The sequence below is a fragment of the Pygocentrus nattereri genome, chromosome 29 (genome assembly GCF_015220715.1).
Source record: "Pygocentrus nattereri isolate fPygNat1 chromosome 29, fPygNat1.pri, whole genome shotgun sequence".
Lineage (NCBI taxonomy): Eukaryota > Metazoa > Chordata > Actinopteri > Characiformes > Serrasalmidae > Pygocentrus > Pygocentrus nattereri.
In genome coordinates this window covers 4,316,620-4,340,751 of record NC_051239.1, presented here as the reverse complement: position 1 = coordinate 4,340,751, position 24,132 = coordinate 4,316,620, and the positions used below count along the sequence as shown (strand labels likewise).

At 41.6% G+C, this 24,132-nt stretch overlaps 2 protein-coding genes across 2 annotated transcripts; both read right to left on the bottom strand.

The window, feature by feature from the left end:
- Positions 1–1,136: 1,136 nt before the first annotated feature.
- On the bottom strand, positions 1,137–5,533 carry LOC108415517 (H-2 class II histocompatibility antigen, A-R alpha chain-like). The gene is made up of 4 exons (XM_017688557.2): positions 5,420–5,533; positions 4,653–4,901; positions 2,027–2,308; positions 1,137–1,698 (listed from the first exon to the last, which is right to left on the bottom strand). Exons 1-4 carry the CDS (start codon positions 5,472–5,474, stop codon positions 1,448–1,450), a joined length of 837 nt encoding a protein of 278 aa, XP_017544046.1. The 5' UTR covers positions 5,475–5,533; the 3' UTR covers positions 1,137–1,447.
- Positions 5,534–11,732: 6,199 nt separating this feature from the next.
- Positions 11,733–15,972, bottom strand: LOC108425024 (DLA class II histocompatibility antigen, DR-1 beta chain-like). The gene is made up of 6 exons (XM_037536278.1): positions 15,914–15,972; positions 15,416–15,685; positions 13,139–13,420; positions 12,885–12,998; positions 12,773–12,795; positions 11,733–12,689 (listed from the first exon to the last, which is right to left on the bottom strand). The coding sequence occupies exons 1-5, from the start codon at positions 15,957–15,959 to the stop codon at positions 12,785–12,787; spliced, it is 723 nt and encodes a 240-aa protein (XP_037392175.1). The 5' UTR covers positions 15,960–15,972; the 3' UTR covers positions 11,733–12,689; positions 12,773–12,784.
- Positions 15,973–24,132: the final 8,160 nt, after the last annotated feature.

Below are 24,132 nucleotides of genomic sequence, written 5' to 3'. Positions count from 1 at the left end.
TATTGTTAAGATTGAGAGAATCTGGAGAAATCTCTGTATGTAAGGGACAAGGCCAGAAACCAGTATCTTCTGGCTGTGGTATTTGGGCCCTCAGGCAGCGCTGCATTAAAACCAGTCATGATTCTGTAGTGGAAATCACTGCATGGGCTCAAACACTTCTGAAAACCACTGTCTGTGAAAACATTTAGTCATTGCACCCAAAAATGCAAGTTAAAACTATAAAATGCAAAGACGAATCCTGATATAAACAGGATCTAGAAATGCTGCCACCTTCTCTGGGCCTGAGCTCATTTAAAATGGACTGAGGGGAACTGGAAAAGTGTCCTGCAGTCTGTAGAATCATCGTTTAAAATTGTTTTTGGAAATCATGGACGTCTGGACTAAAGACGGCTCAGCTTGTTATCAGTGCACAGTTCAAAAGCCAGTATTTATGGTGATATAGGGGTGCATTAGTGTATATGGTACATGGGGCGTGTACATCAGTGACGACACCATTAATGCTGAATGATGATTATATGTTTTGGCAACATATTCTGCCATCCAGATGACGTCTTTTTCAGGGAAGGCCTTGATTATTTCAGCAAGACAATGTCAAACATTCTGCATGTATTACAACAGCATTGTTCCATATTAGAAGAGCCAAAATGAGCTTATTATTATTATTAGGTTTGACATCATAACAATAGAATAACTCTTCTTGGTGCTGTATATAGCCAAAAAGCATCTGTATAGAACCATCTACAGCACATTCATCATCAATCTGAAGAACCCTTACATGATGCAAAGGGTTCTTTGAGTGTTGATTGTTCTATATGGAACCATTAGAACCATTTTCTTAATTAAAGTAAGAATATATATACATATATATATGGCTGTTGTTGGAAGAAAACCTCATATCTCCGTTTTTGTTGTTTTTCAGTTTTTGATATAATTTGTATGTAGATTTCATAAAGAATGGACTAACAGAAACAGCCCAAAATGACATGGAAAAATTCTGGTTCCATTGACTTACATTAAAAGTAAAGTATGTATTTCCTTCTCCTGTAAAGTTATCTCCTGAAGATGAGGTTTTCCTCTGCAAACAGCGATATATATACATAGCACAACAGGATTCCCTTAAATCATCAAAACAGTCATACAGTTTTTTTTACAGGCTTTATATTTTTGAAAACATGGATTCCAAACAATGTTGGTGTATTAAAATAATCTGTTATGTAGGCTTCATATCATATAATCCAGCAGTGATTACTCTGGTCTGCAATCAAATCAGTTTCATATTTAAACATTTCCAAATTTATTTGGTCTCATATTCAAGTATGTTAAAACAGCATCACTTAAGATTTGGTTAAAGCTGTAAAAAGCAGCATTACAGAGTGAGGGGAATAAAAACAGGCTGAAATATGATGAGCGTGCTCTGCTGCGAGTCTCCCTGTAAAACCTGAAACAATCATTTAAAAGTCAGAGGCGTCGTTTTCCCAACCAGCTTCTTTTTCCCGAGGAGCTCGAGTAACTTCTGCTCTGAGAGTAAAGCCCACCGCACAAAGTCTGGACTCTGTTTCCCGCAGTTTCCTTTGCTGCTTCCTTTGTGGCTTCCTTTGATGAAGAAGAAGATTCCAACCGCGGTTCCCAGCAGTCCTGCAGCCAGACCCGCTACACAGAACACAGTCGGACCCAGACTGGGAGGAGGGACCTGCACATCTGTACAGCACAGAAAACACAAACATAAACGATGCTCATTCACAGAATGGAGTCCCAGTTTCTCACCACGTTTTAGCTCAATTCACAATATAAACTCAATGGAGTTGTTTATCAAAGGGTCCAGTTGTGTTTAAAGACCCCCGGTCTTGCAAACTTTAAACTATTCCCCACCACAACACACCTGATCCAGCTCAACAGGTAATTATCCAACCACTATATTAGCCAGATAATAAATAAACCTCCTTGGTTCTCATTCACTGTGATACTCAGATACTCATTAATGAAGTCCATTAACAGAATCAGGTCTATCAGTAGGTATAAATCTCACCCCATGTTTTGGTCAGTGGTCTGTCCAGGGCTGCATGGTCCACAGTGCAGGTGTAGATATCGTCCTTCTTTGGAATGAAGCTCAGACGAGAGACCAGGTTGAAGGTTCCATCATCAGTAACGTAATATCTGCTGAGGGAAGCTTCACTCGTCACATCTATATCGTTCTTGGTCCATGAAACTTTCACGTGTGCTGGGTAGAATCCAGTGATGTAGCAGATGAGGGTGTTATTAGAGCCCAGCTCCACATCGTCCTCTGAGTAGATTGAGCTTTGAGGAGCATCTGTGGATGAAGAAAGAATTTCGTCATTAGTCATAAAGACTATTTGTTCATATCAAGCAACTTCAATTTGCTGAGTTACTTAGATGCTGCAGGTAAACTGATCAAACTAGATATCATTGTTTTTATAATTATTGCTGAAATGTTTGCATTTAAAATGGTTTATTTCCAATGAATCTCTCTGATACTGAAAACAGTTACCATACAGGTGGGGAAAGAAGCCCACCCCAGGGGTCCCAATGACTGAATAATGTATCTAAATCTAACACGTTTGTAGCCCAGGGTCAAACCCATAACCCTAGTTTAACCTAGTCTCACTAAACATTTATTGAAATATGTTTTGTTGAAGTGTTTCTACCATGTGAAAGACTTTTAAGCTGGCGGGGCATAGCTAGCTGGCCTAACTAGCTGCTCCAGTTAATATGCCAAAGTAGTATGAAGCGTAGAGGAATCCCATGTGCTCCAAGATCTAGGAGAGGAGTCATGCAACTTGCGTGAATTAATAGTACTCCGTGTCTGAATTTATTCAGTTCTGTTTCTGTTTAAAGTGAGTAAACTGCTACCAGTCAGGGTTTAAACAGCAGTACAGACACTCTGCTGAAGTGCAGCCTGATAGGGGTGAGTTTGCAGTGGCTTCAGCATTAGCCGCTAACGCTAGCTCTAGTGCCATTCAGAGGTTAGAGTTTTGGACTGTAGTCTGCATGTCTGCCGTGATAAAACAAGCTACGCGGGACAACCGCTAGCTGATAGCGCCCTGGGTTACCGGAACGCTCAGGGTTCCTCAGTCTAGCCTCCGAGGGACGTGAATGCTGCCCGCTAGCGCTCCGAGTTACCGGAACGCTCGGAGTTCCTCGGGTGAGCCACCAGTTCAAGCCCCACTGTCTCCCAAGAGCCGCTTAAGGACGAGTTTGTAAGCACACCACACCTAAGAACTGACTAGAGTACTGTCCCAATAAAGGAAAAACAAGGGATTTCCGGAATACTATACTTCAACAGGCCTGCACCTTTTATTATTTTATTCTTTTCTTTGCCGGCTTTAAAAGATTCCTTAAAGAGTGACCGGTCACAGTAGCATTGTATAGATAGAGCCAGAGGCTTTTAAGTTTTATTTTCTCTAATATAACAATTATATTTGAGTTTACACTGGGTTTGAGAGTATAAATGCACGGTTGATTATTAACTCTGCTCAATTTTCAATAGTATTCAGGTTACTGGGTTAGAATTATTAATAGAGAGAGCAGTTACAATTTTTCCTATAAAGTCCAATAGGAGATTTCCTACTGCCTAGCAGTTATTTAACTAGTTAAGAGTATCCTTATCTAAATTGGTTATTTACAGCATTGGTACTTGTATATTGTCTTTTCGTTGCATAAAATATATTTTTATAACACACATTATTTTCAAAACTGTGTCTGACTCCACTCTATGGTTATATGGTTGGTACGTGTAGTACAGTTAGAACGGGTGAAGTTAAGTTAACTGGTAACAACGGGAGCTTAACTGGTGGGAAGCACACCCACGAACTCTGTATAACACAAACACCACCCCCTCTGTGGTAAAAGAGGGCTACACGTTTACTAAATATCCATGGTCAAATCAATTCCGAAATTTAACCTGGATTGCTGTATTCCCAGGATTTATTCCCTCATATTAGTCAGGTGTTAGTCAATCTAATGAAGTGTATTTGGTTTAGTCAACACTGGATTTAATCAGCATTGTGGTCATCTGGAGTTTAGCAGTTCAGGACAGTCCAGTCCACTCCAGCAGCTGTACATTAAGCTGGTTATGATGCGTTTACAAAGTTTATATTTACACCATTATTTTACACAGGTAGGCGAAGGTAGAAGGCTGACAGTCCATGATTGAAGTGTCCTTGAGCAAGGTACCTAACCCCCAACTGCTCCCCAGGCACTGTGGATAGGACTGCCCACCACGCCGGGCAAGTGTGCTCACTGCCCCCTAGTGTGTGTTCACTCATGTGCATGTATGAGGGTGTTTCCCTGCACGGATGGGTTAAATGCAGAGGTCTGATTCCACACAGTGTGCAAACGCAGTGACAAATGGTTCTAAATTCTATTCTAGTCTTAACCTCAACCTAATCCTAACCCTGGCCCTAATCCTATTTCTAACCTCAACCCCAAACCTAATTTTAAACCTCTACCTGGCCCTAATCCTAACCTTAACCTCAACCCAAAACTTTGGACTCCAAAAAAGTAATAAGTAAAAGTCTCTTGATAATCTACTAAATGTATTCACTGCTTTCACTATTTTAACAAATATTTTTCTTTGCATCGTCTCTATTCTGTGTGTTTTTCTTTTTTTAAACAATTGTTTGTTGCAGTCTTACCTTTTGGTTCTGCAGGGTATTTGTAAGCTTTTGTAATAATGTCCAAGTTTTGTTTACAGATTTCCGCCTCAGCAACGGCGCTCTCATATGTTCCCTCTGCATAGGAGAAAGGATCTGCAAACTCTGGCAGGGTAATCACTCCTTTCCCCTCACTGAAGTCGGCGTGCCACATTTCTTCTCCATCCAGTCCGTACAACACCTCTTTATCTGTCTCAGAGCACAGGACTATATGGCTGTCCTTGTGCTGAACTGAGGAAGGAAGAAGGCGTAAAGAACATCAGTACAGACACACACACACACACACACTGGTTTACTGGTTTAACGGTTTAACCCTTTGAGAACGGACAATAAACTGCTATTTCTGCTCTAAATCTCACAACCGGGGAAATTCCACCTCCGCATTTAACCCATCCGTGAAGTGAAACACCACATACACACTACTGAATACACACACACTAGGGGGCAGTGAGCACACTTGCCCGGAGCGGTGGGCAGCCCTATCCACGGTGCCCAGGGAGCAATTGGGGCTTAGGTGTCTTGCTCAAGGACACTTCAGTCATGGACTGTCAGCTGAGGGGATTGAACCGGCGACCTTCCGGTCACAGGGCCAGTTCCCTAACCTCCAGCCCACGACTCCATCAGGGTCCATCAGAGCCAGGACAGTAAACAGTAAATACCTAATGAGAGAAGGCTCCTGCTCTTTCACATGTGCCTTCTTCCAGCACTACAGTTCACTATTATGTACTGAAATATTCACTTTTACTCACATTTAGCCTCTGTGTGGAGAACAGCTGCACAGACGAGGATCAAACACAGCTTCATCTTGATCAGCGCAGAGGAACTGAACTCATACACAGCGAGTTCTGACTGACTGCAGTGTCTCTGTTCCTCTCTCTCTCTAACTGACACCTCTCAGAAAATCAGCCAATAAGATCGTTACTTTCACTCTGGCACTGCAGTTTCTGGGTGAGTTTCAGCCTCTCTGCTCCCTTAAAGGGGACGTATTATGAAAAACTCACTTTGCCAGTGTTCATACATTTGGGTATGTGGAGTGACTTCCAACCCAAAACCTGTAAAATAACAGAACCTAGTCGGTGTTTGGGAGCTGTCCGGATCAGAAAACATGTAGCAAGCCATTCAGATTTAGCTCCCCTTCTTACCTCAAGTGGGGACTCATTACAATAATCATTATAATAATTTACTGTTCCACCTTTAATTCTGCAGCAGTTACATGCTGGCAGCTCAGATTACCTATCCTGCTTCTTGTTTGCATTTTCCCATTCCACCTTAAATGGTGCACTTGGGACCTCCAGCCCATTTCACAGCAGACATGGTAACCACACAGTCTCGCACATAATATGCTCCTGAAATAATGAAGGTAACCTTGATTATTAAACCACCCGTGATTGCAAAGTCTGCTTTGAGTCCAGCACTGCCAACTTTCATGGATTCATCACGGAGATGCATTTCGGTCTGATCTCACGCCACATTCATCACGACTTGTCATTCTTATGCCTTGTGTCTCCCCTCTATACGATCTACTGATGAAAACTGAAAGCTGTTAAGCTCTTAAAAAGCTCTTAAAAGTCTGTTTTCCATTGCAGATATAGCGCCCCCTTCAGTGTAGCTTGTCATCATAACGAAACCAAATGAAACTCCCATGATGTGATGGGGACAATTTTGTTCAGAAGAGCCTGATGGCAGCAAGACAAAATACTGCTGACCAACAGGAAAGTTGTTTAAGCAGTGCTGCTGGAGTTTTTAAACACTGTGTCCACTCACTGTCCACTCTATTAGACACTCCTACCTTGTTGGTCCACCTTGTAGATGTAAAGTCAGAGACGACAGCTCATCTGCTGCTGTTGGTCGTCCTCTAGTCCTTCATCAGTGGTCACAGGACGCTGTTGGCTGGATATTTCTGGTTAGTGGACTATTCTTAGTCCAGCGGCGATACTGAGAGGTTTGAAAACTCCAACAGCACTGCTGTGTCTGATCCACTCAGCCAAGCACAACGCACACTAACACATCACCACCACGTCAGTGTTACTGCAGTGCTGAGAATGATCCACCACCCAAATAGTACCTGCTCTGTGAGGCTCCATGGGGGTCCTGACCACTGAAGAACAGCCTGTTAGGGGACTAACAAAGTATCAGAGAAACAGATGGACTACAGTCTGTAACTGTAGAACTACAAAGTGCACCTATAGAGTAAGACTTCAGGAAAACATGTGATAATCATGCCGCACTGCTCATCAGTGGCTTCTTCATGGAGAACATGATGGTTTGTAAGTGTACATCAGGACCACTGCTACCAGAAGAAAAGGGGTCAGAGGTGAGTCAGTGTTTTACTGATCTGTATTTATGAACAAATTCTCCCACAACTGAGGAATGAATCCCACTTATTTAGACTGGAACAGACACTTAGAGCAGTGTATAAAGGAACCCTTGAACCAGACAAGGTCTCTCGGTCTCTCTCTCTCTCTCTCTCTCTCTCTCTCTCTCTCTCTCTCTCTCTCTCTCTCATTAAGGAAATGTGAGCCTGTTTGGTGTTATATAACATTTTTGTTAACAGCTAAAGCTGTTTATAATAGCTCAGCAACGGCCTGCCTCACAGTCCTGCCCTCGGGTTGGTCCACAATGACAGGATCCACCAAATGGCTCCACTGGTGGGACTCTCTTCTTCCTGAAAGTTACTGCACTGAGCAGCCCTGTCACATTGTCACATTTTAGCCTTAAAACTCTCATAAAGATCCCAAAGGTCATTTCTGTCCTGACTCTAGTTTTTGTTTGAGCTGCACTGAACTGACTCTGAGGTCCCAGCGGTGGTTTGAGTGATCGAATTTGTTTCATATTCGAATGCGTCTTGTACGTTTATGCGACTTGGCCTCATCCAGATTTGGGCCCGAACCCATTTCACCCCTCGCCCCACCCACTTAGACTTCAGCCCTCTGTTTTGCGTGGTCAAGTCTAGGGGCAGGGTGTGGTGTTGAGGGGTTGGGTGAAGTGTTAGGGCTACATGGCCCTCCATGGCCCCTCTTTTTCACAGACTCCAAACAGAGAGTCTTGTGGATAAAACAGAAAATCCGGCAAGACGGCTGAAGAAGAGACCAAAGAAATCCACAAATGTGAGAATTTTCTTCTTTAAAAATGACAATAAGCACTATTTTCTTAGTTTAATGTCATTTCAATGTATTATGGTCCTTTTTTTGATGGTAAGCATAGAAAATGCACTAACAGTATGTTAACGTCTCGGTAGCTAGGTGGCTTAATTTCCCGTTCCACCTTAAATAGTCCAGCCGTACTTAAGCACCAGAATGTAACTGCTGCTCCATTTAAGGTGGAACAGAAAAATACAAATGAGAAGCTGGAGAATAGCTGATTCAGCTTTATGTCACCAAAGAATTAGGGGTGGGTGATAATAAATAATAATTACTATTAATTATTATTATTATTATTGCAACCCACCACTTTGAAGGCGTATGATTCCTTAAGTGTAACTAAAGCCCAGCAGTGAGGAGCTGAACTTTCCCCTCCTCTGCTGTCCCTGCAGACGGGCAGGGCGGCCTACAGAGCATCACTAGTAGCTGATAATGAAGTGATGCTCTTTTTATTTGAGGGGCTCATTTCAGAGGGAAGATTTCAACCACTGCCCTGTAACCCAGTTGTAAATTGTCACTCAAACACAAGGGGTAGGGGTACAGATAAGAAATAGGATTGAGCCCTAAATCTGATACTCAAGATGCATTAAGTAACCTTAGAAAAAAAAAAAAACTTTTTACAATATGAGCTCCAAGCTCAACAGGGTCCTCAAGGAATGTTTGGACCGGAGGTGGACTTTATTCATGCCCAGTGTGGTTAGCTTCAAATGAATCTGCCTGAAGCAACCAGCTCAGCTGAAAAGATGGTCAGAACAACAGCATAGCTCAAAGTTAGCTTGTAGGCCTCAGTTTGGGCAGCTCTGCTAAATTACAACAGCAACAACAACAGAAAACAGGACTACCTGTTTTAATGAAAGCAGTGAGGAACTTCTCAATCATTCAACCTTTATTTTGACTCAGAAGTACATTCAGGGCAACCCTCATTTTCAATGTAGCCGAGCGTTTACAAAAACAGGGATTTACATGACAAAGAAAATAATAACTACATTTAATCATTTTAACCCAGCTTCTGTCGGCATTTACTGACTAGTTTATTTATGTGTGGTTTCAACTTCTGAGTTGGAAAAATCTGTTATTTACAAAGCACGGGGTGGTAAACTGGGAACAGTCAGGAAAAACTGGTTTGCTAAGTCCGGCGAGCTCCACGGTGATCTCAGATTCACACCTGAAGGCCTTTGTAACGGCTATCCATTGTCTGAACACTGGAGGAATCAGGACATAAGGGTGTTTTTCACATGTGCTTTCAGTAAAGGAGTGTTTGTGTGGGGCTTCCCTTAAATAGTGGCTCAGAACGGGACCTTGAAACTGAGCGGTTTCAACGTCCTAAGCGGCTCATGACCAGCTGACTCTTAGTTACATTTAGGGGTGATTTGTGTGAAGTGTGCAGATCAGGAACGCGTCTGAGAGGCCGGTGATGATCAGAGATCTGAATCCCCCAGAGAGCAGCGGTTATTTCAGTTCAGCCCCCATAATCAGTGACCACAGGAGGAGTTTTCCTTCTGCTTTCAGAGGTGAAACTAAACGTATTCCCAGAAAGGGACAGTCACAGACTTCCCCTTTTCCTGATACACCGCAGATGTTTGTCTTAACGGACAATGTTTGTCTGTATGCTGTCTCAATATAAAGGTGATGTAGCTCATATTTAGTCTTTAAGAATCTGCTTTATTTAATTCTAACAGTGCGGCTGTTATCAATGATGTTAATATGAAGAATATCAGAGTAAGAATGAAACACGGTCCTATTGTGTAGTTCATTTTAAATGAGTGCAGCGCTGATATTACATCAGTGACGTAATCAGATCTGTACTAATTAGACGTCCGATGAGCCGCGACCTTCAGAAACATTCACTTCAATATAGATTAATATGCTTCAGCATCTGGACGTCTGCATTTACACTTTTTTCTGTCATATGATTTTTCAAAATTTCACCACAACTGGGAGCTTCAAACTTTCCGAGCTGCTGAGTTTAAACCACTGACCAGTGAAACCGCACAACCAGTGAAAGAGCAGCAACGGAGCCGCTTTGTCAGCCTCTGTTAAACTGCACATCAGACCAATACGGCCTGAAGGACTTCTCTAATACTGTTCTGTTCAACATGAGTGAAACTGAAAGATGCCAATGAAGCAGAATATGAAAACAATCGTGAACACACTTAATCACACGTTACCTGTTTGTTTAGTTGAAGCCAAAGTTTTAAAAATCTCTTTCATTGGTCAGTAAAAATTAAACTGTAGCTCTGCCACTACTTTAGAAACTCTTACAGAACAGATGAGAGTTTGAGGTCATTCCTCTTTTATCACCTGCACTGCAGTGTTACTCTGAACACACTCAGGTAAAGCTGTGGTGATCACACGCTGCCTGAACTGAGCGGCTTTGTCTGTTTGCAGATCTGCACATAAAAACCACCACAGTGAGGAAAACAGGAAGGGAAAGGAAGTTTCTTAGTGATGTTTGTACAGAGATTCATTAGAAGAAGTGCCAGTTCTGACGCCTTAAAACAGAAAAGGCTCCATACAAACCAGCAGACGGGCTTCAGGATCATAGCATGGAAGATGTTTTCCTGACTACCAGACGGCACAACACGGATTTCCAAACCCTGTTTTTGGAAAAGTCGGGGCATTTTATAAAATGCATTATAAAAACAGAATCTGTGGTTTGCTGATTCTCTTGAACCCTTTAATGTTTTGACTGAATAAAAAATGTGATGTGATTGCAGGAACTGAATGATGTGATCAGGTCAACGTGGACCAGAAACTCAAAGGAAGGTTTCCAACATCTTGTCGAATCCATATCATGAAGAATTGAGGCTTTTTTGAGAGTAAATTGAGGCTCTACTAGAAACTCTACAGTGATGCTGTGTGAAGTGTTTAGTTTATGTTTCAAGTTTCAAGTAGATTTGTCATTTGCACAACATGTCAGGACATTTATGCATCGAAATGCATGTGAGGCTGTGGTGAGGCCCAAATGATCACTCTACAGAAAGTAAATAAGTAAAATAAAATATAAAAAACTAATTGAAATATATGAAATATGCACAAAATACAGAGACAATATACATTTTAAAGTAGCTTAAGTGACTCAGTGTTGTTCTTAGTGTTAAGGTGTTATTGTCCATAGCAGAGATGAGTGAAATGATGATTGGGGAAGGACCCACAGCTTCACAGGTTGACCAGCCAGTGGTCACATTGGAATCCACTAAAGTCAGAGTACTTTATTCACTGCACTTGTTCAGTCAGGCCTTTGTTCATTAGTTTTCCTGTTAAATAGAAGACTCAGATCTGTGGGTGTTTCATTTTTAAACCTGAACGTCATCGAAATGTGTAGCTTTACAGGAATCTACATAGGAATAAGGCATTTTGTGGCTTCCTTTGTAGTTTTGCATGTGGATTTTTGAATCGCAAATTCCATTGCAAGCTGTCAGTCATTGTATTTGGTCAATGACATTTCGCTTTCTCTACAACATTAGAAAGAAGGTTCATTTGAAACACACTGTGAGGGCCAAGTGTGGTGGCATCAAGGCATATTTTGAGCTCCACCTTTTTATATACCTATGCCTGGAAGCCATCTCCAGCAATATCAACTGAGAGCTCGTATCTGAGAAGCACTATGTTCCTACTGAGGTCTCACTGCTCATGGTGGCAAGAGTTTGTATAAGTATTTCATTTAAAAAAACAAATTGGGTATTAAATGATCTCCTGCTTGCTTAGAGAAGGTTGCTGAACAAGCCTCAGATACCTAGGAAAAATGATGTTTCTGCTTTTGTTTCCAGATAAACTGCGAAATTGCTTGTCTTCAAATCACATGTGCTCACAGTTAATCTGTAATGGTGACCCTATAATTTACATTTATAAAATGTATAAAACATTTATAAAATATCAACTCATATAATCAGTGTAATTAACTTTCACCAAGAGACTTAAACCAGTACAACTGTATAAAATATGTTTATTAATAGCAACAGAACACATACAAAATCAGTAGTCAATTTACAGTCAATTCAATAATGTTACACATACTGATTACAACATCTCTAAAAAGCAGACGGCTGTCAAAGGTGTAAAGTCCAGGCCAAGAAAGTAAAAATCCTTCCCAGGATTTTCTTCCAACAGCTTGGTTTCTCTAGTTAGATCAAACCAGCCACAGAGCTGTCCATGCAGTTGCTACTGAAATGACAGGGACTGCTAATACACTGGATCTTAGCCTTATGAAGAGGTAGTGGTTGGTTAGTGTAGTGGTTAACACCTCTGCCTTCTACACTGTAGACTGGGGTGCAATCCCTATACCACTATACCAATAAGAGTCCTTGGGCAAGACTCCTTACATCACCTTGGCCTCCCTGTGTAAAATGATCAAATCGTAAGTCACTCTGGATAAGAGCGTCAGCCAAATGCCATAAATGTAAATGTATCCTGGATCCCCCACCCTGGACCCTGGACCTGTACCTGTGGTGTTTCTTGGTGGGTGTAATGATGTATATGTGTGCTTGTATTTTGCTGTGATTTTTGTCTAACACTGAATGATAAACATAATTTCCTAAATTATGGATACATATTTCTTAAAAAGGCATCAATGATCTAAGTTTTCATCTAAAACCTGTACATAAACATTTATTCATCAGTACAAGTTCAGAAGTTAACCTACTGACCCAAATCTAACATGTTTCTCTCATTATCAATCTAACTATAAAATATCAGCAAAGCAAAATATCGGCTCATGCTTAAGCAAACATTGATGTTTAGTTTTGTAACAAATTCTTGAAAATGAAAGACGTCTAACATTAATTCTGTAAACACAACGCAGGTAATTAAAGCTGTATTACAGACTTCAGTGCTTCACCACCTGACATTAAAGACGACTCCTCTACATCATCAGAAGAACCTGCAAGAATTCAGATAAACGTGTAAAAGGTTTTATAACAGAACTGAGCCAATACAAAAAGAGTAAGACCAGTTAAAACTTACCAGCAGTGAACTTCACAGGAACTCTGTAAAACAGGAGAAGTGTTTTATACACATTAGTCACTCATCAATACTCCAGATGGATCAATGTCAGCTGAACTCTCTCGGATCTGACCTGGAGATTTCTTCTTGTAGTAGAGGAATCCAGCAGTGGACAGGATGATCCCCAACACGAACCCTGAAGCTCCGATAAAAATCTTGTCCCGGTCAGAATCAGGAAAAGAACCTCCTGCAGGACAAGAGCACCATTTCATTGATGTGATAGACATGCTGTTATGAATATGATGCCATTGTCACAGCCTTATAATGAACTCACTCTGAGTTCTGTTTACTCTTTATTGGTCTGTACTGATGTGTGTTCATTCTCACCCCAGTCAACGATGATGGGCTTCTTAGAGCTGGTGTGCTCCACCACACAGGAGATCTTCTCTCCAGATGCGGGCGTGTACTCCAGGTAGGAGTGGATCTGGTAGTACCAGTTACCATTAGCCATCGGCTCACTGGTAATCACACCGGAGGTCACCTTTTCACCGTCTCTCAGCCAGTATATGTCGATGACTGGGGGGTAGAAGCCATACGCGCTGCACATCAGCAGGGCTGGGTGACCCTGACTGGCCTGCTTTTCTGACCTGAGGCGGATCTTTGGCTGCACTGTAAATATCAGATGACAGAACTTTTAAAATGACCTGTTATATTTGAGTCATTGATTTAATATGAATAGATTAATCTGTGGCACTAGCCGATGAAGATTTACCCACTTAATCTCAGATCAATTTTAAGGTACGGTTAAATATACCAATAAACATGTAATAATAAATATAATCAGGAGTCTGGAGTGGAGCAGCGCTTCAAAAACATTCGAGGTGAGTGGTGATGGAAGCAGAGCCTGGCAAAAGTCTGTGACAGTGGAGACATGCTTCCAGGCTCTACAGGGAAGCTTGACTGGGAAAGCTCAATGACAGAACCACCACAGTAACGTTCAATGACGGAGGCATGAGGCCGGTGCTGGTGAGAGGAAGACCAATGAAAACAAAAGCAAAACCATCAAAGGCCTCAACATGGAAGTGCCAAAGCCAACAGCAGAGTGGGTGGTAAGCCAGCATTGTGGCAAGAGAGGCCACTACATCAGGCGGGGACGTGATCCTGGGCTGGTGGGTAGAGAGATGCTGACTGGCGGCTTCAGCAGTGGCCGCAGACTGTGGGTCCAGTGCACCACAGACAGCGGATGACTCATTATGTTCACCCTTATGGGCCGATAACCCTACTGCGACCAGTCGTGCTCACAGATGGCTGGAAGGTGAACATCGTCCAGCTTAGGGCAGTCACCATCGGTGGAATTGGCCAGCACTGATGGTGCAGTGGGTGGTGCGCAAGGACTGGCAGTGTGTGCTCATTGCTGATTGGAGAGTGCCCAGTGGTGTTTGTGCTGGCTGGGTGTGCGAGTGCCCAGGGACTTGGTTCAACCTGGTGCTTTGGCAGGGCAGTCAAGGGGGGCAGTCAAACGTAATAGACTGACCAGTTTATTAAGTTTTAATAGCAGTTTTGATTCTTAGATGAGCCTCTCTGTGTTAGCTGAGTGACTTTATCTATAACTGGACGAGGATAACAAACAATCTAACTATTGTAGAAATGTTTCCAACCTAATCGGTTTAAAACAAAAATAATTTTTCTGACTTATTAATATCGTTTTACTCAAATACTCCACATGTTGTGAGCCGTGTTACTGTTGACATCATTTGAACCTTTTGCATTCATGCCATAACTGCATAATTGTCACGATTGGCTCCTCCCACTCCATGTGCATTTGTTTTTTTTTTTGTAACTCTGCCCTCATTCTTTTCACCTGACCCTCATTTTCCCTGTGTATTTAAGCCCTGTGTATTTAAGCCCTGTGTTCGCCGGTCTTTGTTTGGTGTATTCTGTCGTTGTCCTTGCCCCATGTAAATATTGATTGTCTGTCTGTCTGTCTGTCTGTCATGGCTTACCCCCGATCTATCCGTGTTGGCTCATTGACCCTGGACTGTTTTGACCACGACCCTGGATTTGCCCCTAATAAATCTCGCTTCTCTCAGCTCATGCATCCGCTTCCTCGCTCCACGTTACAATAATAAGACACTTCATGTTTATGCTGCCTCTTCAAAAAGCTGCCATGCATGAGATACAAATGCCCATTAATGTGTCTTCAGTGACGTGCACAGAGCTGCTCCATTAAAAATAAAAAGTCCTTGTGTAGATACAGACTTTGCTGCTGAAAACATTTTTTCTAAAGCAACCTGAACTACAAACTCACTCTATTAACAATTCAGTTCGTATTGGACTGCATCTGCTACGTCGCTTCTTTTAATACTGGATCATTTACTGTACAGAAAGCAGAATAAAACAGAGCACATGTAATATCAGCTGGTTAACGTTCAACCAGCTGTGCAGTCATTATGAAATAAACCAAACTCATTCGTACCAAAAGTAATCATCAGCATTTTATCTGCTTGTAATCAGTCTGGAGGTGTGATTCAGTCATTTAGGATCTCTGAGCACAGCTTACTCCAGAATACAGGAATATTTATCCATATTACTTTTACAGTGTCTGTACAGATCAGCTCGGCCTCGTGTGTCTTTTGATCAGTGGAGGCTACGTTTGTTTCTTACCTGCTTTCTCCAGAATGTTAGAGTAGTCTAACTTTAGGTTGGGTTTGCAGTATCTCTCCAGCTCGCCTCTCTGCTGCTGAACCTCAGGTCCCTTATTCCAGCGCTCTGCATTCATAATTCCGAACTCAGTGTACCCCACATACTCCCCCACCGTGCTGTTAAACCGTATATATGGGGCCTTATTGAAATAGTATGTATTAATGTATTCCACATCTGCCAGATCTGATGAGCTGCTGATACAGTCTACTACTATGTAAATGTAATATCCATCTGGAAATAATATGAAGAAAAAAAAAAACAGATTAGTTACAGACACAGTAATGTGTCTAAAACCACTGAAAAATATAAACGCTGTTTAAATTAATAACCATTTAAAGATGTAACGTGTAAAAACGAAACCCAATGTTTCTTAACAGTCAATACAAAATAGAGAATCTAACAGAAAAATCTATATAATTCCAGAAAAAACAGATAATCTGACTGTAAATGTCAACAGACCTGCTCTCAGACTCAGAGCGAGCAGCAGCTGCAGAATCAGGATCATCTTGTCTCGACATCCAGCGACAACTGAGAGTTTCAGAGAGTGACTTCCTGATCATACAGACTCACTGACCAATCAGAAGCTCCTGACCTGCTGCATCACATGTTCCTAAGTGGATATTAGTGCATTTTAATGTAAATGTTCAAAACAAGGGTTAAAGTCATAAGCCAAAGTCTTTGCTTGTGGACTGTATATGAGTCAGTCTACTGAACTGGTTCAAAGTCAGAGGTCAAACACGTTTGGGACTTTTAACTGACTTTAAAGTCCTTTAGCTTTGAGTGACCCTTCACCTTAATTAGGTTTACTTCATTAAAATAAATAATAAAATGTTTCCAAATGGCCATAACACAACTTAGACTTCACCAAAAAGTTCCACTAGTCACTGAACTCAAAAACGCTGGCCGGTACCAGTGCACAGGGGAACTGGGCCGTGGGTAATGGTGGGCCTGATTAACCAGGGCCCTGAGTGAATGGGAGACCCTCCAAAAGCCCTGCAAATAGATCGATTTTGCTTACTAATTTTGCTACTTTCTGTAATTGCACAAATAAATAATGCTTTAATGCTGCTTTATCTGCCTGACCCACACACTGACTGTTCCAGGTGCAGTAGCAGATGGCGAGAGAGACCAAGAGGAGGTTGAAGTGGTGGTGGAGCGGAGGGAGGTGGGGAGGTGGGGAGAACATTACTGTGTAACATTATCATCACATACTTTACATACTTCATTTTCGGTAGTGACCGTTTTGAATGTTCCACACTGATTTTCAGACTTGGACACATTTACTTGAAAACAATGGGATCTAACTGCTCACCGTGTGGCCACGAGGGACAGGGACGCAGTAAAGGGGTGTGGCTAAAGTAAGGCTCCACCAGCAGATTAAGGAGTCAGGATGTTTTTTTCTCAGTTCACAAAAGCAAAAAGTCTCAAATCTGCTTTACTTTTCCAAATCTTTCCAAAGCAGTGCACCCATCAGGCAGTCAGCAGCAGTGGCGGCCGGTCATAACAGCGTGTGGGAGGGCAAAAAGAATAACACCTATCACCCGTCACACTTCAGAGCTGCTTCACAACTACAGCAGTGAATCAAAGGAATGAGCAGACAGATGAGAACAGGTTGTGCTTTAATGTTTAAATGATGATGAGAACAGTTAGTTATATCATGCAGAATCACAGTGTAATTCACAGCATAGTCAGTCACAGCCTGATCCACAGCAGCACTACACGCTTTATGAAATACAACTGGAATGGAACATGATTAGGACTAAGCTTAAATTATTGCATTTGCATAGCAAATCACTCTTTAAGACAACAATATACATAATATAAATGTATAAACTGGAAATCATAAACATAAAGCTGTCTGTTTCCCTGAATTATGCACAGGTTTTAGCATTTTCACCCAATAAACACTAAACTCACACACAGATCTGATTTGGCTTCTTAAGCAGGGCTTCTTCCCCGAGTTCCCTCTGTAGTTAACCTTGCAAAGTAACTTTTTTCCCCATAAACAGTCATAATGCAGTCATAACACAAGCAGCTGTTGATGCATATCATACCATCTCTCTTTTCTGTTTTATCTTCTCGTTATTAATTTTGTGCTACAGTGTCTCATGTCTTAGCTCTTGGTTCTGCAGGGTGGTGTAAGCGTCTACACTAACAGCCAAGTTTTATTTACAGACTTCCACATTAACAACAGCCGCCTCATAAGCTCGTTCTACAGAGGAGGAAGGATCTGCAAACTCTGGCAGGTCTCCACTCCTTTCCCCTGAGTGAAGTCGGCGTGCCACATTTCTTCTCCATCCAGTCCGTACATGTCCTCTTTCTCTGACTCAGAGCACAGGGTTATGTGGGTGTTCTTGTGCTGAACTGAGGAAAGAAGGAGGAGAAAAGAACATCAGTACAGACATCCACACACACATACACACACACACTCATATACACACACACACACACACACACACACACACACACTGGTTTACTGGTTTAACCCTTTGAGAACAGACAACAAATGGCTATTCATAACTTCTTTTTCATCTCCTTCTTCTTCTTCTTTTTTCTTCTTCTTCTTCTTCTTCTTCTTCTTCTTCTTCTTATTATTATTATTATTATTACTAAATATCAGCCTTTAGTTACTTAATTAATTTTTTTGCAGAGCCGACAGCACATGACTGAAGTGTCCTTGAGCAAGACACCTAACCCCCAACTGCTCCCCGGGCATTGCGAATTGGGCTTTCTTCCCCGTTCTGATGCTCGGTCTGCACTTCAGCACGTTGTCTTGACCTCTACATGCCTAAATGCATTGAGTTGCAGCCGTGTGATTGGCTGATTAGCTATTTGTGTTAACAAGCAATTGAACCTAATAAAGTGGCCAATGAGTGTATAGAATCTCTATTGTTGGAGGAAAACCTTGTATCTCCAAAATGGCAACTTTTACAAGAGAAGGAAACTTTCACTGTAAACACACACACACACACACACACACACACACACACACACACACACAGTACTGGGAAAAAGTTTTAGGCACCTAAGACACAATATGTACCCAAGAAATTCTTGTTACTTTTTATTGTTTTTCTGTTTATTTGAATTATGAATACGACTTTATTCTAATGTATATTGTGATAAACTCACTGCTGAGGTAAAGTGTTTAAATATTTGCTTAGATGCTTAAAACTTTCACACAGTACTATATATGTATATATATCTAAATGTATATTTACATAAGTATGTGTATATGTGTGTGTATAAAAACACCAAAGATGAGAAGCGAGTAGGATCCAATGTTTATTTTCAACCAGAGTAATTTCAAAGGTAGTAGCCCAAAGACAGTCCAGTTAAAAAGGGGAAAAAAACGTTCACTGCAACCAAACCCAAAATTATGTCCAAATCTCAAAAACCAAGAAACGCAGGCACGGGTGAAAATCTAACGGGGCACAGAAAGAAACACCAAGACTCAGAACTGACAGAGAAACTTTCTAACAAGAGTTCACAAAGAGCCTGAGAACACAGAGGCTATAAACAGGGAAATATTTCACCAAACAACAGTCAGTGCAGTGAGGGGACTGGAACTGAGGCGCGAACGACCTCTGCAGGTGGGCAGGTGGATCTGCGGGCAAGGACCTGATTTTTATATGTCGCTGTTGTCGGAAACAAAACGTTTTTCCATTTTTGAAAATACTTGTTGCCCTTTACACTGTGTGCAAATTTCATGATGAATGGACTAAAAGAAACTGTCTGGTTCCATTGACTAACAGTAAAAGTAAAGTAGGCTTTTTTCCTTCTCCTGTAAAGTTCCCATTTTGGAGATCTTAGTTCTAATGGGGTGTGGAAAGAGTAAGCAAACAAACAAACAAACATTTTTTGACAAATCAAGTCAGAAGTGCAGACTGAAAGCTGTCAATATAGACTATTATATTCATTAATCTACTAATCTATCATTTTTTAATGAAGCTCCTCACTTGAGGCGATAACCTCATGGTAAGAGCTACACAGACCACACATTCACACCACACAGTGAGAGAGAGGCTGTTTCAGGACAGGTTTCTTTGAAAGTAACAACTGATCCAGTAACTCTTCTGAGTGTGAGTGTATGAAATAACCACAGGGCTGAAGGCTGGAAGGAGATACTGAGCACCTGTGTTTCCTGTATAGATTTTCCAATAGAGCGAGATCACAGTGGAGAAAAGGTCTGTTTTGTGTGTTTTGTCACTGAATTCACCACAAATCAGTAATCCGTGTCGTCACTAACAACACCTGACTGATGCGTACGTCACTTTAACATGATAACATGTTCAGAACCAATCAGTAAACCCGCAGCCATGGACACGCGATGGCAGTTGGCTCTGGCTGTTCATGGAAAAGATATCCAGCATGGAAGAGAATTTATTCTTTAATATTTCCCTGAGCAAAGCCAACATGCAGCTTTCCAAACGACGGTTTCCGGCTGACCAACACAACAGCCGCCTTAGTTTAGACATGTTGGCAGCTGCAGACTCTCACTGAGCTGGATCTGTGTATGTTGAGCTTCATGCTGTAAGGAAAATCACAGCGTATCATTTTCTCAGGAAAAATGTTTCTGGTCTTTTTTGTGCTTTGAATCTGTTTCTGATGGCTTCCCCAAAACTTACACCTGCTCAGGTCAACTTCAAAACTCCCTTTTGTGGTGCAACTTGATTGGATTTAGTAATACATAAACCTGTGCAACCAGCCACAGGTGCTACAAAGTGAAGTGCTAAATGTGCGCACCAATATGCAAACGTCCCAGTGGGCTTCCCCTCAACTGCAGACCACCAGACCATTCACTCAGATAAGACAATTACTTCCATCAGTGCTCAGAGTCAGGACAGTAAACCTCAACGTCCAGCACTACGGTTCACTATTAAACACAGAAATATTCACTTTTACTCGCTTTTAGCCTCTGTGGGCAGAAGAACTGACCAGACGAGAATCAAACACAGCTTCATCTTGGGAAATGAAGGAAATGAACTCATGAGTGAGTTCTGACTGATTACAGTCTCTCTGTTTCTCTCTAAGTGAGACCTCTCCAGTAAATCATCCAATAGGATTATTACCGTCACTCTGGCACTGCAGTATCTGGGTGAGTTCCAGCCTCTCTGCTTCCTTTAGACCTTCAGCAGAAGCACCAGCTCTACAGTGACACGCCGCTGTCACACACATTCAACAGTGGTCTGTGGCCTAGACTGAGATTTTTCCTGATTGTTAGTGTGTTTATGTGTGGTGGATGGTGGAAGTCTTTGTAATCTTTCAGAGACGCGTTTTTCATTCGCTTTGATAATTATCTATTTAAGTTTGGCATGAAGTGGTGAGCCCTGACCCAGCCTTTGGTGGCGGCTCCTTATATACCCAGTCATGAGACCCTCAACTCATACCAATTCACCTGCTTATTGTGGTGTAAGTTGAATGTTCTACCACCGTTTCACTCTTATTCTGCCCCTGTCCCAGCTTTTCTGAGTGTGTTGCAGGCATCAAATTCAAAAGGAGTTCATATCTACAAAATATAATCAAGTTGTTCAGTCAAAGCATTAAAAAATGTTTCTTTGTACTTTTTTCAGTTAAATAAAAGTTCAAGAGAATTTACAAATCACGGAGGGCAACAAAATGTCCCAACTTTCCCTTAAATTGGGTTTGTCTACAAATTATCAGCACTCAGTAGCAGTAATGTTACTGTCCTACTGCCCAAAATCTGCCTGCTGTATAAAACTGGAAACATACTGGCACATTTCTTTGGTTTTTTAATGAAATACATCCTTTTACTTTCAGTAAAGAAAGTTTCTGCACAAATAATTAGAGCTATTACATTAATGCTAATGCATGCAAGGCTTACATCACCAAGCACAATGCCAAGTGTCAGACTGAGTGGTGTAAAACACCTCCACTGGACCCTGGAGCAGTGGAAATTATTCTGTGGAGTCACAAATCAAACTTCTCTGTCTGAGAGTCTGATGGACGAGTCTAGGTTTTGACGTTACCTGCATGACTGCACTGTGCCACCTGTAAAGTTTGGTGGAGGAGGGATAATAATATAATGCTACGGGATAGTTTTTCAGGGGTTGGTCTGGAATCCTTAATTCCAGTGAAAGGAAATCTTAATGCTTCAGCAGACCAAGACATTTTGGACAATTGTACTCTTTCAACTTTGTGGGAAAAGTTTGTCAAAGAACCTTTTCTGTTCCAGCATGACTGAGAGTCAGTGCACCAAGCAGCTCCATGAATGGGTGAGTCTGGTGTGGAAGAACTTGACTGGCCTGCACAGAGTCCTGACCTCAACACCAGGGCTCATGAGTGAAGTGGCACACATGGAAACAAAAAAGACACTGTTTACCTGCAACCAAAAAAACAACAGTGCTGAATGTTGCAGTGCGAGGAATTAAGAAGGACCTTTAGATTCCTTCAGATTTCTGTTCACTGTTCATCTCCCCGGGCAGCCAGTTTCACTGAATGCTGTAATCCAAAAATACCTCAGTATAGGCAGAATTTCAACTAAATATTCGTATAAATAGATATTTTATGTAGAGTTCTCCCACTTAGGTGCCACCTTGTTACTACAAAATGTACAGTATCATGCAGTCGCCATAAAGTGTAAGATCTCAGCCACTAGATGTCACTCATTGCCTTTCTTCCACAGTTCAGGAGCCGCAGCAGAAAGAGATCTGTGTATCTGTGTTTTATCCTCATGTATTGTTTGTCATGTGTAAACATTATACATGGAGTAACAATTCCAAAACCTAGTTTATATGTTATTTATGTAAGGGCCAGGACTGGAGATCGCCCTCTGGTGGCCGGTGCAGGGCTGCTCCTAATCAGGGGAGGTCCGGTACACCTGTGGGACGGCCTATTTTAGGAGTGAGGATCAGTTTCAGCCTCGTTCAGTCACTGTATGAAGTTCCTACAAACAACTTGGCCGGTAACTTGGCTGGAGACAAGTCTCTTTTCACTCTCTAGCAACTCTAGATCTGTCCTGTCTCCTCTCGAGTTGCTACTCCTTACCAATGGTGGACAGTAACTAAGTAAACGTAATTCTGTACTGAAGTTTCTCCATTTCTGGGCGACTTTTTCCTTTCACTCCATTACATTTCAGAGTCTAATATCTGACTTTTTCCTCCGCTACATTTTGAGAAATCTGTCGTTCCTTTTGGTTTCTGGAACCATGGTTACCTGACTGAGGAATCAAACCCAGGCACTTTTTCCATTTGATCCAATATACTAGATCATCTGCATTAGAACCTGCAGCTCAGCAGTGTAAGATCTTGACTGGTATTCTGTGGCAACATGTTCTCATTTAGGGTTTAGTGTTAATCTGGAGCTTGAGCAGGTGCTGCGGGCCTCTGTTTTAGCAGCTTTGCTTATATGAATAAATACTGAGGGCTCGTGTCCCTCTCATCTCAAAGGAGAAATCTGTAATCAATCTGTAGTAATCAATCTGGGATTATCTGCTGATCAGAGTTTTGTTATTTACTGACTCCAGCACTGAAAGCTATTAGAGGAAATGAGATCAATGAGGAACCTCAGAGCTGAAACACCCATTGTGTGTGCAGGACAAAACTGACTTGGGAAAGTCATGAGAACTTCACCACGTGAAGCTCTGTGTGTCTGAACCCTGAAAGAAGTCAAGACATTTTTTTCATGGGGCCTGCTGTTAGTAACGGCCAGTCTTTTCCCAGAGTCTATAGACGTCTGGGCGTGACCGGCTGCCTCTTAATCACAGTTAACAATGATTTCTGCAAAAAAGTGGACATCAGGAACACATCTGAGAGGCCTGAGATGAGCAGAGACTAGAATTAGACTGAGACAGCAGTCTATCAACCTAACTTTTATTCCATACGGATATTACAGATATATTACAGGCGGATGAGGACCAGTGGCTAGCTGCATAGAAGCGATGTGACTAAATGTCTGGACATATGCAAATGTATTATTTTTTATTGCCTGCTCTCAACATGTGGCCCCACAGCTGGTCATTGAAAGCATGTTGAACATGTTGAACATGCAGAGTGTTTTCTAACCAGTTTGATGAATGCTGACAGGCCCCACGCTCACCAAAGACTCACTAAGACTGCTAGGAGAAATAGGTAGCCTACTGGAGACATTTACACAACTATATGTGGGGTGTATCGGGCAGCACTTCCACTGTCATATGTACTAAACATGCAACAACGCTAGTTACTATTAAAAATAGCTTTTATACTGTGTTACTGATCATGCTGTGCACTGCTCCACATCTAATGTAGAGAAGCCACTGGTTTAGTTTAGTTGACCCTATAATGTAGTTTCATAAATGCATGCTTTTCATAAAATGGTAACACCTCAAATGATCAGAGTCATTGACTTTAACACAGTTTGCAAAGAAACGTTTATTTATGTTTGCAGTGAAATGACTTTAAAACCTAAAGAGCCAATTCTACCATATTATAAATATAGCTACTGATGATAATGTGTAATTGTCAGTTAACAGAGTATCATCTCCTTCATGCCAGTCTAGTAATAAAAGCATTGGCATGAGACTAATTAAGGAAGGAAAGATATACATCATTCCAAAAGGGGTTCTTTACTGAGACAAGGCCAGATTAACCCAGTGCAGTAATACAGGCAGTGAGTTAATCTGGTCTTGCCTAAAAATAATGTCTTAGTATAATCATGCATACCTGCTAAGTATGATT